The sequence below is a fragment of the Monodon monoceros genome, unplaced genomic scaffold, assembly GCF_005190385.1.
Source record: "Monodon monoceros isolate NGI ecotype Baffin Bay Population unplaced genomic scaffold, NGI_Narwhal_1 Super_Scaffold_3, whole genome shotgun sequence".
Lineage (NCBI taxonomy): Eukaryota > Metazoa > Chordata > Mammalia > Artiodactyla > Monodontidae > Monodon > Monodon monoceros.
Genome location: NW_021703780.1, coordinates 29264755 through 29281437, shown reverse-complemented (window position 1 = coordinate 29281437; position 16683 = coordinate 29264755). Strand labels below are relative to the sequence as shown.

Here is a 16683-nt window from a genome sequence, read left to right as displayed (position 1 = left end):
GGAATGAGAGTAGTTTCCTCATTTATGACATGTAAGAAATTAGCTTTCACTCCTTTGTTTAGGATCTGGAGAGTTATGGAGGCTTCTGTTTTCTTTCTCTCTTTGCCCAACTGTAGAAAGCACTTCAGTGCAGAGCGTAGAAGGTAGTAGTCACATCAGCCCAGCTGCTGGTCTCACCACATGATTGCCTCCAAGAATATGTAAGAAGCAAAAATCAGGCCAGCCATAGAGAGATGTCAGAGCCAGCCTGAAAGTCTGATACCTTCAGTCCCTCCACGCACCCCATCGTATTCAGAATAGACAAAACGAGAACCCTTGATTCTCTGATAGTTACCTGGCCTTTTAAGAAATACTTTGTCATCTTAGGAGATGTCTGGACTGGAGACAATCTACTTTGGTCTTTCACTGCCTGAAACTCCTGCTATTTTCAAGCTTCTCTTATATTCTAGAGCCTAAAAGCAGAAGCAACACAAATCTTACCAAAAAATAAGCTCAAAATTTTGCCCATAAGCCAGTGTGTTCCAAGAAATCTACTAAGACCAAAAAAATATTCTTTGTTTGGGATCCAAAGGGTGTCACAGTGATCATGATCTTGGGATGGATAATACAAACGCAAGAAGGTGCCCTGTAGAGGAAAGAAGTTAATGTACTTTTAGTCAAGTTGCTTCTTAAACATGTTCTAACAGCTATTTTGCATACTTAATTAGCGGGGAGCCAAATACTTCTATTGCGCAAGAGGTCCAGAGAGCTTTTTAAGTTGCCGTAGTGATTGAATGCAGTCAAAAGGAAGAGAAATAGAACAACAGTATGCTTTTTGAGTGAAAAGAAAGTATGAGCAGCCTGGTTTCGCCATCAAAGAAGGAGAAAAAAAGAGTTTATAGTTAATCCGATGAGAGCAATGAATTGGGGAATGAATTAAACTGCCAAAGGCTTCCCAGGAGACCATACAAATAGCAAAATAAGTCTTTCTCAGGTGAGGGCAAGGTCAGGTTTCAAAACCTTCTCATGGGCCATAGCCACAGTCAATATTAGAATATAAGGATAAGTGGTATTAATCAAATCACTACCTTATTCGTGTAATCAAACATCAAGTCTGTACAACCGACGGAATAAGATCCACTTCCTCTGGGGATTTTAGTTTGGCCAAACATTGCAGCAGCCATCAGAGCTTGTAGTTTTTTGACCCACGCTGGAAAACAGGTCAATATTATTTCACTTGTCAGCCGTTACACCCCAGACTTTATTACACAAAGAAACTCCAAGAGAATCAAGTGACTACCCATAGTTTCCTGCCTCCATTTCTTTACTAATTAGTAAAATACACAAATAATTATTGAGCGCCTGCTGTATGCAAAGTACTGTGTGGGGAAAAAGATGGCGGTCGACATAGCCCTTTTCCTAAGATGTTGAGGATCAGCTCCCAATCCTTCCAGCTTTGCCCTTACCTTCTACTCCTATCCAGAGCATATTAGAGACCACTTCCCAAATCTGCTTTTCCTAAACATGAACTCTATCCACCTTTCAGATTTGGGCTCATGACTTCCCACTGGAAGCCCTCCTATTGGAACAGCAAAGCCTATGGTCCAGAATGAAACTAAATGACCATCTCCCAACTCCCCCTCTTCATCTTCCAAACACACAGCATGCAACTCCAGAATTCCCTAGCTTGGGGATCCCAAGCCAGAAACCTGGGAGTCATGCTACTCTCCTAACCCTTTCTCCTCTATCCCCTACATCCAACCAAGCTCCAATCTCTAACATTTGTTTTTTACCTTAGGATTCTCTCTCCAATGTATCCTTACCCCATTAGCTCAACTGTCTCAGTTACACCTTAACGGTTCTTGACCAGACAGTCGCCATCTCTCCCAAGCGTCCTGTTCACCTTGGATCCTGACTCCTTCAACTGCATCTTTCACACAACTCCTGGAGTGATTTAAAGCATGAATCTCACCAGGCAATTCTTCAAATCCTTCAATGCTTTCCTATTATCACCAGGTATTTTTTCTTGAAGGGGGAATGTACTGGAATCTTTCTGGAAGGCAGTTTGTAGGTTATATTTAAATCTACACATGGCTTCCAGTGTGGGGTGGCTTATCTTTCCAGTGTTTGGGGGTTGAAGCTCGTAGAGGTTCACAGGTACACAAGTTAAATCCCAAGTTCCCAGGCACTGTAAGAAAGACCCTCCATGATCTGGAGGTCCACTGGCTCCTCCTCTTCTGCTGCTTTTTCCCTTGTTATCTCCCTCCCTGTGCTCCAGCACTGCTGAGTGACGCACTGGGCTCTTCCATGCGTCTACACCTTAGTAAATGCTGTTCCCTGTGCTTGAAATCCCCATGGCAAACTCCTATTCGACCTTTAATATCTTGATCTTCTCTGAAGCCTGCCCTGACCACCACCGGACTTAATCGTTTCATCCTCAGTATCAAATCAATTCCCTGTATATATTTTTATCTTTCTTCCTATCATATTAGATTAAAATTATGTGTCTGCACACTCTGTCTCCCAAGGCTATTTCGTAAGAGCTGCATCCATATCTTTGTATCCTCACATCTTTAACACAATGTCTAGCACATAAGCGGTGCTCAAAAAATATCTGTGAAAATGAGTTAAACTAAGCTTTTCACTGTCACTGGGTCTCTTTTGTTTCTGCTAAATGCTTGACGGCATATATATATATATATTTTTTAAATAATTAATTAATTTTTTGGCTGCATTGTGTCTTTGTTGCTGCACGCGGGCTTTCTCTAGTTGCGGCGAGCAGGGGCTACTCTTTGTTACGGTGCGCGGGCTTCTCATTGCAGTGGCTTCTCTTATTGCAGAGCACGGGCTTTAGGTGCACAGGCTTCAGCAGTTGTGGCATGTGGGTTCAGTAGTTGTGGCACACAGGCTTAGTTGCTCCGCAGCATGTGGGATCTTCCCGGACCAGGGCTCGAACCCGTGTCCCCTGCATTGGCAAGTGGACTCTTAACCACTGCGCCACCAGGGAAGGCCCATGGCCTCTATTCTTTTACCCACCCACTCTTGAGACATTTTCTCTCTCTGGTGCCAAAACCCTGTAACACACCTGCAGTTTCACCTGTTCCCCTTTCTAACCCCCAATCAAGTCCTCATGTAATTTCAGGATGGTGAGTCCATATATCAGTGTATGTGGATTCAGTTTTCTAGATTTAGCTTGCCTGCTCCTTTCCTTCTGTTGGACTGTGAGAGGTGTATTCCAGGACATCTGACCCCTGAAAAGGTCTCAGGAAACTTCGAGCTGACCCAGGTTTGAGTGTAGGCCTCCAGGGCCCTGTGGCTGGTGAGTGCCAGGGAGGCTGCAGAAAAGGTTCACCAAACAACAAGGTCCTACTGTACAGCACAGGGAGCTATATTCAATATCCTGTGATAAACCATAATGGAAAAGAATATGAAAAAGAATATATATATATATGTATAACTGAGTCACTTTGCTGTACAGCAGAAATTAAACACAACATTGTAAATAAACTATACTTCAATAAAATAAACAAGAAAGAAAGAAAGAAAAGAAAGAAAAAAGAAAGAAAGAAAGAAGGAAAGAAAGAAAGAAAAAAAGAAAGAAAAGAAAGAAAAAAGAAAGAGAAAGAAAGAAGGAAAGAAAGAAAGAAAAAGAAAAAAGAAAGAAAGAAGGAAAGAAAGAAAGAAAGAAAGAAAAAAGAAAGAAAGAAAGAAAGAAGGAAAGAAGGAAAGAAAGAAAGAAAGAAAGAAAGAAAAAGAGAAAGAAAGAAAAGGTTCACCAGCCCGCAGCTAATCTGGTTACGGTCCTAGATTTCCCATTCTCTAACCAACTATTAGCACTCATCACGAAGGAGGAGGCAGGGAAGAGACTTGCCAGGTTGAATGGCCACTCTGTAGATGATATGGTTTTGTGGTTCAGAACTTACAAGTGTCACTTCCTATTTTTCTTCAACTCTATTTTAATAGGAGCATTAGAACCAATGGTATGCTGTTAATCTTATTATACATTTTTGGTGATGTTCATTTATCAAATAGTCCTGATGTTCATTCCTGGGGTTGGAGATGGAATGTACACGTGCTAGGAAAATGACATTCTCTTATATGGCTTTATGTCCTCCATTAGCAAATGGGATATCTCTAGCCATGTTTACAAACTTTTTGGCTGCATGATCATATTTTCTATGTATTCATTTATTAAGAATGATACAAATAATCATCTATTATTTTCATCTTTTATTGAATAAACTATTTCTAATAATTTTAAATTTATTTATGCATAATTTAAAAAATATTTATGCATTCATTTTTGAGTATTTCAAATGAATGGGGCCTTGGGCTCCAGGCTGGGATGACAAAGATGAATCAAGCGTGTCCTCAAGTTTCTGACTGTCCAGTAACAGCTTTCCAGTGATTTTCAGACATGAGGGAATAGAGAACATGTTTTGAAATTCCCACTCTGTGCCAATAAAAAGCACATGATGTAAACGTCTCCTAGGTAAGAGTTTGCTCGTCATGTAAGATGTTATCTGTTTTCAATGTACAGATAAGGTAATGGGAGAATTAATTTAACCTCCTTGAGCTTGACTACAAACCCTCTGTCTTAGTCACCAGTGTATTACGTACACCTCAGTTCTCTGATAAGTATTGTTGCATGAATGGACCTGCGAGATATGATGCCATTTCCTATGCAAACATAGATAGAAGATCTGGTCCCTTTTCTGCTGTTGCAATCATTTCCCCAACTATGAAGCAGGGCCAGATTTGTAAGACACTGGTTATGAAAGCTCTTTGGTAAATGTCACAGTAAGGGGTCACCCATCAAGACCACACAACTAGATCCAGGGCTACCATATCTCCCCAGGTGCATGCGTCTGTGGGTACAGACAGTATGTTACCTTGCAGAGGCCACTGATGCTGCTCACCTGAGGAGACTAGATAGAGAAGTTCATGCATCCCAACCCTCTGGGATTAGCAGGAATTCACAAAGCTCCAGAAGGAATCGCTTTTCAATCAAGTTTATTCTAGGTGACAGGAGATGTCCCTGTCTAGAGATGGCTGTCCCATTCTGGCCACCACTCCTGGGCTTGTCTAAGCCTCCCCCTCTTCTCCTTCCCTCCACCCTGCAAAGTAAGAAAGAGCAAGGGATGCACATCCATTCTCATCTGGAGCTCCGAGTGCCTACTGGTCCCTGCTCCTGCCTGTCATTAGATAGAAAAGATTGTCCCCCTCTGGATCCCAAACTCTAAATTGCCATCTTCTCACACACTCCACCATCAACCAGGACTTCACCTGTTGATCAAGACTCCTGCCTCTCCTTCACCTTCGTAGGGGCAGGTTTGGGGTTGCCTCTGAAGGCACTTCAGGGCAAGTGTGTTACTGCACGGAGAGGGCATGGGTCAGGCCAATGAGGTATAGAAGGGGTGGTGTGGACCTTCTCTACGGTGACTGCGCGCTGAGGTTCCAGCTTGTCTGAAAAGGCCTCATCCTAGGCTGTCCTGCAGTCCTGATGTTGAAGAAGAAGGCACTTCTCTAGTTTCATTAAGAAGAGGAAAGAGTGAGGCCCTCCCCCCTCCCCCGGGAGAACTGAGGATCTCATCTTCATCAGAATCTTCTTGGAAGTCCACACGTGCAACTTCCCTGGGACCACTTCGAGTCTGGCAACAGGTCAGTAGCTCAAGCCCTTGAACAAATATACCTCTTACCTGATGATTCAATATAGGCAACAGGATTTAGGTCTTGCCAGTAAAAGGGATGAACCAGCGTGAGGCAGGTGCAGAGGCAGAAAAGCGCGTGCAGTTTGGGTGGCAACATCTTGGAAGCTGAGCAGCCGTTTCAGCTTAACCTTCAAGGCGATGATTAAAAGGAAAGAAAAGACATGCAACAACGAGGACTTGAATAGGCTAACCTATCAGTGAGATTAAAGGACTAGTAACATGATTCCATGTGTTATAAAGGGAGAAGACATTTGGAAAAAAAACAGCGCATGCATTTTCTAGAATGGGTTTTTGGGAGGCACTAGGGTGTCGGAGTTCTCGGTCATGCTGGATTGCAGAGCCCAGAAATAACACTTTTAGGTTATAATATTAGGTTTTTGGCCACTAGTTCCCTAACTTTGTAGCAGTCTAGTTTGGTTAGAAAGAAGAGCATCAAACTATAATAATTTTATCACATATCATATCATAATAATATCCAAGGGCATGTCTAGCACATAGTAAACCCTCAATATGTTTTGGCTAACGTTTCCATCATGTTTGTAAAATAATCGTGTTGCAGCAGCTGGGTGTGTTTTTGGTGCTGATGATGTTATATTTGGGGGGATCTCTATACCCTGCTACGACTGAGAGCCTCCCAAAGGTAGGGGGCAGATCTTACTTGCTGTCCCAAGTGCCTAACAGGGGTCCTGGCATGCAGCTTGTGTGGGATAAATGTCGGTAGCACCGATGAATACAACTGGACTTGTGATAATAATAGATTATATTACAGCGAGGCTCTTTGCTAACATCTTATCAGCAAAAACTATCTTGTATTGGTGAATCACTTTTCCCCTTGAAAATTTCTCCCCTCTTTTTGGGGTGATGGAAATGGTCCAAGCCATCACCATCTCATTCTTGAATTTTGCAATAACCTGTCACTGGTCTCCCCGAACCCTATGGTCAATTCCCAATATAGCAGCCAGAGTGATCATGCCATTCCTCGTGCTCAAAGCCCCCAAATGGCTTCACATGACACAGAGCAGAAGCCATAGATCTTAAAGTAACATACAAGGCTCTACAGCCTGTACTCAACAGACCCCTGATCAGACATCCCAGCCTCTCTCGCACACTCACCCACATACTCACTGCAGCTACACGTCTTCCTTGCCATCCAGCAAACATTTCAGGCCCCGCCTTGTCCCACCTTGGGATCTGTACCTGTGTTCCTCTTCCAGGAAGGCTCTTTGCCCTGACACCCAAATAACCGGCTCCCTCACTCCTAGGGTTTTGCTTCCATGTTACCTTCTCAGTGAGGTTTTCCCTGACCAGTTTAAAATTACAATCTACCCCCCAACACATACACCAATACGTGCCCTGTTTCCCCAACTGCTTTATTTTTCTGCATAGTATTATCACCAATAGAGATTCTCTGGATTACTTGTTAATTGTTTACCTTCCTCTCCCAGAAAGTCAGTTCTGTGAGCATAGGGAATTGGGACTGGGCTTTTTTTGTTGTTGTTTTTTTTCCCTGCTGTATTCCCAGGACCTACAACAGTGCCCGGCACATAGTAGGCACCAGTAAATGTCTGCTGCATGGATAAATTCTGAATCCTGGTAGTTTCTAACACATCGGTTACTCACATAAACTGAGCCATGTTTAATGATCCATGTGGGTGTTTGTCCCACTGATACGAATGGGGTACTAACTAGCTGGCATGGTTATTCTGCAGGAAGAGGTAGATCCGTGGCACAGAAATTAGTGTTCCTGAGTAGCTATGTGCTCCCCTGAATTTCCTGGCCTCCCTGGTAGCTAGACGGGACTGATTTCCGATAAATGGGAATTTGAATGGAAGTGGCCTAGGACATTTATGAGTCAGTACGTCTCTCCATTCCTTCCTTTCCTTCATTCAGCAAACTTAGAAGCCACATGTGTGTCTCCAGACGAAGGAAGTCTGGATCCCTCATCACTGAGCAGAAAAGAGCCTATGCCAGTTCATATGGCCTTTTATGAACAAGAAATAAACCTTTGTTGTGTTAACCCATTGAAATCTCCAGGTTAAGTTGTTTTCCATTATGACAGTGCAACAGGGCCGATTCTGAGTAACATCAGATCTGCAGTCATTCAGTCAATGGGTACTTACAAGCAAATGCTACACACCCTCTGCTATGTCAACAACTGTGGTAAATACCGGAGAATTTGACATAATCCCTGCTCTAAAAGAGCTTACAATAAGGATTCAGAAACAAGACTCACATCTATAATACAGGAAGAAAGCAAATGACAGGGACATTTCCAAATTCTTAGATGATACGGTACAAATTCTCAGGGCAACAGGAATTCGGAGAGAAAGATTTCAGAGGAGACAGGGCTATAGAAAGGTCAGCTCTTATCACACAGGCTAAAAATCCAGATACGTAGCTGGGAAAACTGTCACTGGAGCTCTAAGCTTCTTGGTTATTTGTAGAGTGAGTCTGGCATTTCCATATTCCATATCTATTTTTAGGGGGGTGGAGGGAATCAGAAAAAGCATGTACAGTTTAACTCCTTAGATCATTTATAATATTGGTTGACTTCATTTTATCTTATTTCACTATTATTTTCAATTTTATTATAACGTTAATACATGACTTCAAAATTCAACCATGACAATAAAGTAAATTAAAAAATGGAGCTGTCTCTGCACTAATAATCCCTTGCCAACAGATGTTTTTCCAGATGCATTTCCATGCGTAAATACATGTACACATACACAATACAGACAAACATATACACCCATACATATAAATATACATACATATATAGTTTTAAAGTTTGTTTATAAAACATCATACAATATATTGAACTTCCATTTTTAATTTGAAAATATATTGTAAATATCTTTTCATATGAGTACATAGCACTATAATTTGTCTTTTTATTTAAAAATGGCACCTAGGAGTTGCTAAAAAAAGTTTGCTCACTAAATAGATGATAATATTGCTAACATTTGAACACTTACTAAGTGCCAAACATTTTGCAGTTTCTGGCACATGGCCCCTTACTCAATCATCACCAAAACAATCTGTCAGGGAAGTTTAATTATCCCCATTCTACTGATGAGGAAACTGAGGCCAGAAAAGCTTAACTGACTTGTTCTAATCACACAGCTAGCAAGTGCTGGAGGTAGGGCTTAAGCCCAGATTGCCTGAGTGCCTGCTTTTACCCACCACATGGCATCTTGATATAATGTCAAATTCTGTTCACTCTAAAACCAAAATCTTCTAAAGTTAATGAACAGAACAGTTATTTTAATGATGCTAAACTGGTCGGAGCTGGATTGAGAGATGACTTAACAAAGAATTAGAAATTGTTCTCCAAAGACATGAGACTCTGCCTCGTTGTTCTTGCCCTAATTTATATTGGAGCAACATGCCAGGACCCTTGGAAACTTCAGAGTACTGTGTATGAATCCCGAGACATAGCTAAGTTTCCCAAATAAGCAATAGAAGAAGTTGCACTGAAGCCAGGCTGGATCCTCACAAGCCTCCACTGCTACCCCTCTGTTACAATGTCACAGCTTGGATTTTCATCAAATAACATCATCCACAGAAAGTATTTACCACTCCTGGTGCTTACAGCCCAGGCTGAATAAGGGGAGTGTCGTTCAGCCCATTTGGAAGATCACGAGGGATGAAGAGGTGAAAAAGAGAAGACAAAGTGAAACACATAAGGAATCAACAGTGATTTTTAGGAACCCTGCACTAACCCCAAGAAGGCTCACTTGCCCGTAGCAACTTGGGTATTCATCACATCTTCCCTGTCAATAACCTCAGGAAGAATTAGAGACAGCCAATGGCTAGCAGGGCTTCCCCGAGTCCTCCAAGCAGGACTGGGGTGCTCTGCCCTCCCCATGATTCCTACCAGACCAGTGCCAGGGCCATCACCTTTTGTCCTTATAGTGGAACCGGCAGAGTTAAGGCCAGGTGAAATGGCCCGCGCCAGTTCCCTGCCTGACCTCAGGCAGGCTGCAAGGCTCTTGCGGAACCTTTGAACACGCTGACTCCTGAGACCCATCGCAGACTTTCTGATGTAGAATCTTCAGAAGGCAGGTCCAGGCATCTATATGTTAGCTCCCTATGGGCTCTGGTATAGCCAGTACCAGGAGGCAGTGTTTGGAAATGTCTGCAATGGAACAGTAAGAGTACTGTTTGCTGAGTTTTTTTCATCACCCTATATATGTGATATCTGACCTCATTCCCAGAGTAATAATTCTCCAAATAATTCAATGACTGGCTGCCTCATTCATGCATTTGCTCACGAATCCATTTACTCAATTTTAAGAGTGACTATGTGTCAGTCACTATGTTTCGGATTAAAAGATTTCAAAAATAGATGTGATTTTTGTCTTTAAAATCCCTAGCAGGGAAAGCGATTGTCGAACGGTCATAATGAGGAATAATAGCAGAATAACTGAGGCAGAAGAACGGGTAAGTGACCTGGAAGACAGAATAGTGGAATTCAATGCCATGGAACAGAATAAAGAAAAAAGAATGAAAAGAAATGAAGCCAGCCTAAGAGACCTCTGGGACAACATTAAATGCACCAACATTCGCATGATAGGGGTCCCAGAAAGAGAAGTGAGAGAGGAAGGACCCAAGAAAATATTTGAAGAGATTATAGTCGAAAACTTCCCTAACATGGGAAAGAAAATAGCCACCCAAGTCCAGGAAGTGCAGAGAGTCCCAGGATAAACCCAAGGAGAAACATGCCAAGACACATGGTAATTAAATTGACAAAAATTAAAGAAAAAGAAAAAATATTAAAAGCAACAGGAGAAAAACGACAAATAACATACAAGGGAACTCCCATAAGGTTAACAGCTGATTTCTCAGCAGAAACTCTACAAGCCAGAAGGGGGTGGCACGATATATTTAAAGTGATGAAAGGGAAGAACCTACAATCAAGATTACTCTACTGGGCAAGGATCTCATTCAGATTTGACAGAGAAATCAAAAGCTTTACAGACAAGCAAAAGCTACAAGAATTCAGCACCAGCAAACCAGCTCTATAACAAATGCTAAAGGAACTTCTCTAAGTGGGAAACACAAGAGAAGAAGAGGACCTACAAAAACAAACCCAAAACAATTAAGAAAATGGGAATAGGAACATGCATATTGATAATTACCTTAAATGTGAATGGATTAAATGCTCCAACCAAAAGACACAGACTGGCTGAATGGATACAAAAACAAGACCCTTATATATATGCTGTCTACAAGAGACCCACTTCAGACCTAGGGACACATGCAGACTGAAAGTGAGGGGATGGAAAAAGATATTCCATGCAAATGGAAATCAAAAGAAAGCTGGAGTAGCAATACTCATATCAGATAAAATAGGCTTTAGAACAAAGAATGTTATGAGACAAGGAAGGACACTACATAATGATCAATGATCAGGGGATCAATTCAAGAAGAAGATGTAACAATTATAAATATATATGCACCCAACATAGAAGCACGTCAATACATAAGGCAAATGCTAATAGCTGTAAAAGAGGAAATTGTCAGTAACACAACAATAGTGGGGGACTTTAACACTTCACTTACAGCACTGGACAGATTATCCAGACAGAAAATTAATAAGGAAACACAAGCTTTAAATGACACAATAGACCAGATATAGTTGATATTTATAGGGCATTCCGTCCGAAAACAGCAGATTACACTTTCTTCTCAAGTGTGCACGGAACATTCTCCAGGATAGATCACATCCTGGTTCACAAATCAAGCCTCGGTAAATTTGAGAAAATTGAAATCATATCAAGCATCTTTTCTGACCACACTGCTATGAGATTAGAAATGAATTACAGGGAAAAAAACGTAAAAAAGACAAACACATGGAGGGTAAAAAATACGTTGCTGAATAACCAAGAGATCATGGAAGAAATCAAAGAGGAAATCAAAAAATACCTAAAGACAAATGACAATAAAAACACAACAATCCAAAACCTATGGGATGCAGCAAAAGCAGTTCTAAGAGGGAAGTTTATAGCAATACAAGCCTACCTCAAGAAACAAGAAAAATCTCAGATAAACAATCTAACTTTACACCTAAAGGTTCTTTGAGAAGATAAACAAAATTGATAAACCTTTAGTCAGACTCATCAGGAAAAAGAGGGAGAGGGTTCAAATCAATAAAATTAGAAATGAAAAAGAAGTTACAACAGACACCACAGGAATACAAAGCATCCTGAGAGACTACTACAAGCAACTCTATGCCAATAAAATGGACAACCTGGAAGAAACGGACAAATTCTTAGAAAGCTATAACCTTCCAAAACTGAACCAGGAAGAAATAGAATATATGAACAGACCAATCACAAGTAATGAAATTGAAACTGTGATTAAAAACCTTCCAACAAACAAAAGCCCAAGACCAGAGGGCTTCACAGGTGAATTCTATCAAACATTTAGAGAAGAGCTAACAGCCATGTTCTCAAACTCTTCCAAAAAATTGCAGAGGAAGGAGCGCTCTCAAACTTGTTGTACAAGGCCACCATCACCCTGATACCAAAACCAGACAAAGATACCACAAAAAAAGAAAATTACAGACCAATATCAGTGATGAATATAGATGCAAAAATCCTCAACAAAATACTAGCAAATGGAATCCAACAACACATTAAAAGGATCATACACCATGATCAAGTAGGATTAACCCCGGGATGCAAGGATTCTTCAATATAGGCAAATCAATCAATGTGATACACCATATTAACAAACTGAAGAATGAAAGACATATGATCACCTCAATAGATGCAGAAAAAGCTTTTGACAAAATTCAACACCTGTTTATGATAAAAACTCTCCAGAAAGTGGGCACAGAGGGAACCTACCTCAACATAATAAAGACCATATAGGACAAACCCACAGCAAACATCATTCTCAATGGTGAAAAACTGAAAGCATTTCCTCTAAGATCAGGAACAAGACAAGGATGTCCACTCTAACCACTATTATTCAACATAGTTTTGGAAGTCCTAGCCACAGCAATCAGAGACGACAAAGAAATAAAAGGAATACAAATTGGAACAGAACAAGTAAAACTGCCACTGTTTGCAGACGACATGATACTAAACATACAGAATCCTAAAGATGACACCAGAACACTACTAGAGCTAATCAATGAATTTGGTAAAGTAGCAGGATACAAAATTAATGCACAGAAATCTCTTGCATTCCTATACACTAACGATGAAAGATCAGAAAGAGAAATTAAGGAAACAATCCCATTCACCATTGCAACAAAAAGAATAAAATACCTAGGAATAGACCTACCTAAGGAGGTAAAAGACCTGTACTCAGAAAACTATCAGGCACTGATGAAAGAAATCAAAGATGACACAAACAGATGGAGAGATATACCATGTTCTTGGATTGGAAGAATCAGTCTTGTCAAAATGACTATACTACCCAAAGCAATCTACAGATTCAATGCAATCCCTATCAAATTACCAATGGCATTTTTTACAGAAGTAGAACAAAAAATCTTAAAATTTGTATGGAGACACAAAAGACCCCAAATAGCCAAAGCAGTCTTGAGGGGAAAACGCAGAACTGGAGGAATCAGACTCCCTGACTTCAGACTATACTACAAAGTCACAGTAATCAAGGCAATATGGTGTGGCACAAAAACAGAAATATAGATCAATGGAACAAGATGGAAAGCCAGAGATAAACCCACACACCTAGGGTCAACTAATCTATGACAAAGGAAGCAAGCATATACGATGGAGAAAATACAGTCTCTTCAATAAGTGATGCTGGGAAAACTGGATAGCTACGCGCAAAAGAATGAAATTAGAACACTCCCTAACACCACATAGAAAAATAAACTCAGAATGGATTAAAGACCTAAATCTAAGACCGGACACTATAAATCTCTTAGAGGAAAACATAGATAGAACACTCTTTGACATAAATGACAGCAAGATCTCTTTTGACCCACCTCCTACAGTAATGGAAATAAAAACAAAAATAAACAAACGGGACCTAATGAAACTTAAAAGCTTTTGCCCAGCAAAGGAAACTATAAACAAGACAAAAAGACAACCCTCAGGATGGGAGAAAATATCTGCAAACGAATCAACGGACAAAGGCTTAATCTCCAAAATATATAAACAGCTCATGCAGCTCAATATTAAAAAAACAAACAACTCAATCAAAAAATGGGCAGAAGTCCTAAATAGACATTTCTCCAAAGAAGACATACAGATGGCCAAGAGGCACATGAAAAGCTGCTCAACATCACTAATCATTAGAGAAATGCAAATCAAAACTACAATGAGGTATCACCTCACACCAGTTAGAATGGGCATCATGAGAAAATCTACAAAGAACAGTTGCTGGAGAGGGTGTGGAGAAAAGGGAACCCTCTTGCACTGTTGGTGGGAATGTAAATTGATACAGTCACTATGGAGAACAGCATGGAGGTTCCTTAAAAAACCCAAAATGAATTACCATATGACCCAGCAATCCCACTACCGGGCATATACACAGAGAAAACCATAATTCAAAAAGACACATGCACCCCAATGTTCACTGCAGCACTATTTACAATAGTCAGGACATGGAAGCCACCTAAATGCCCATCGACCGACGAATGGACAAAGGAGATGTGGTACATGTATATACAATGGTATATTACTCAGCCATAAAAAGGACCGAAATTGGGTCATTTGTAGGGACATGGATGGACCTAGAGACTGTCATACAGAGTGAAGTAAGTCAGAAAGAGAAAAACAAATATCATATATTAACGCATATATGTGGAATCTAGAAAAATGGTACAGATGAACTGGTTTGCAAGGCAGCAATAGAGACAGAGATGTAGAAAACAAATGTATGGACACCCAGGGGGGAAAGTGGGGGTGGGGGTGGGATGAATTGGGAGATTGGAATTGACATATATACATTAATATGTATAACATAGATAACTAAGAAGAACCTGCTGTATAAAAAATAAATTAATTAAATTAAATTTAAAAAAAAAAGAAGGCCATCCCCTTCCCCTTCCTACGGACCAGGCCAATACTTAATGCTCGGATCCCTGAGTTCAGTGTTAGCCCAAGATTAGGTTCCAGGCCTTTGTAACTGTCAACACTTTGAAGGGGTGCATTTCCCGGCTCCTACTCATAGACCAACCTCCTGGCTCAGCATTCTTATTGGGGTCAAAGGTAATTTGTTCAAGACTGATTTGTTAACACAAATCCCTCTCGAACCCGAACACCTAAGTCCCTCAAGGGCTCCCAGACCCCTTATGAGCCCACACACCTCTCCCTCCTCCTTCCTCCCATTTCCGCAGCCACCCCGGAAGCCAGAGGTCTGAATGAAAGCCTGACCTTTTCGTTTTTAGAGCTAGAAAGGTCTATGAGAGGCTCCAGGTGATGACGGGGAAGAGAATGTTCTCTGCTTTCTGGTTCTGTTTGGCTTTTTAAAAACAAGCCTCCCGCAGACTCAGGGTAGCGCAGCCGAGATCTTATCTTGGCTGCAGCCTGGAGCTCTGGGACATGGGGAGTAAGTGATCGGAACAGAGAGGGACGGCTTTGTCATTCAGATCATACAGCAGCTTCTCAGAACTGGGCTCCGGAAGAAGCAACACTCGTGTGTGTGTGTGTGTGTGTGTGTGTGTGTGTGTGTGTGTGTGTGTGTGTGTAGACCAACAGATAAGAAAACTCCCTGTGCTCCAGGTTCCCCTGTCAGGATTCCCTCTCAGTACCCAATTCTTTGGGGTTGCTCCCCGGGGAAAAGGTTTGGGAGAACTGGGCTCGAATTCCATCACCCTCCCCGCAAAGATCCCAGAGCTGTTCGGAGGGCGGCAGGGAAGGCGAGCCCAGCTCCGGCTTGGAGGTGGGTGCGGGCGGGGTCCCAGCCTTCCAACCCCCATCCTCCCCCATCCTCCCGTCCCCATCCTTTCAGCCCCCAACCTCCCAGCCCCCCAGCCGGCGGCAACCCCCGGGTCCCACCCGCCCCGGGGTACCTCCTCACCCGGGCACCGCGATGAGCTGCTCGCGGGAACCGGGACCGGGCGCGCCGACCCCTTCTGCTGCTTGCTCGCTGCCAGTACCGCGGGCTCTTTCGCCCGCTGTCACCGGGTCACCGTGGCCGCGGGGCGGCGGGCGAGGGGCTGCGCGCTGGCTTCGCGCTCCTTCTGCCCCGCGCCGTCTGGTCGCCCCGACTCTGACCTCCCCCGGCGCCGCAGGAGGAGGGAAGGGGTGGAGCTGAGGCCACCGTCCTCCCACCAGCAGAGGCGCTGGGACGCGGGCGAGCTCGGCGCACACAGCACCCTCCCAGGGCCGGCGGTCTGCAATCTGGACCCGCGGGTTAACTTAACCCCCTTCCCCCCCGGGACCGACCCACGCGTACAGAGAGCGGGTGCTGCGCCCCCGGTTCCTGTTCTCAGACTCGATTCCGATCAGATCTTTCCCAGTTCCATTCACCCCCCCCCCCATCGCGCCGACCTTGCTCGTTTCACTAAATTCCCGGTTACTCTGTTTCCATCTGCAATCCGCAATACCTTGCGCAGTCCGCTTTCCGTTTTATAGTACACTGGAACTAGAAATTATGTCATTCAGCTCCGGCTTGGAAGGCCTGCCACTGAGTTAGTTTCATTTCTCCGTGGAAATACAGTGAAGGGCAATCAGGAAGAGCTTTTATGACTTGGGGGGAAATGGTGTGAAAAGGGGCCATCTGATAGCTCAGCTTAACCCAGTTCTTTGAGGTTTCGCTGAAATTCCTTCCTTCATTTTCCAATGCTTTCTCCTCAATCCAACTTTCTAATTTTAAAATATTCATTTAAAGCTTCAGTTAGAGACTCAGAGAAAGTAGTTTGACATTCATGGGTGGAGTTAATGTTTTATGTTTTTAACTAGTGATTTTTGGCTTTTTGGCGAGGTTGACAGGACTGTAGATGAAATTTATTTTATTTTTATTTGGAGGACTCCAGATTAAGAAGGCATGGATTACAGCTCCT

General features: G+C 42.4%; 1 protein-coding gene across 3 annotated transcripts in view; it reads right to left on the bottom strand.

Moving 5' to 3' along the window:
* The window catches only part of PLA2G7 (phospholipase A2 group VII), a 34656-nt gene extending 18659 nt beyond the window's left edge, over positions 1-15997 (bottom strand). Inside the window, exons 1-3 of one of the 3 annotated variants that reach the window (XM_029244042.1) lie at positions 15699-15997; positions 1068-1189; positions 481-625 (exon numbers count right to left, since the gene is read on the bottom strand). In XM_029244042.1, the coding sequence (XP_029099875.1) occupies positions 481-625; positions 1068-1163 (241 nt within the window). In that variant the 5' untranslated portion in view covers positions 1164-1189; positions 15699-15997. Of the gene's footprint in view, positions 1-480; positions 626-1067; positions 1190-1802; positions 2717-5678; positions 5961-15698 lie in introns of those variants that run through there. The other 2 variants (XM_029244041.1, XM_029244043.1) reach the window with 2 other exon arrangements.
* Positions 15998-16683: the final 686 nt, after the last annotated feature.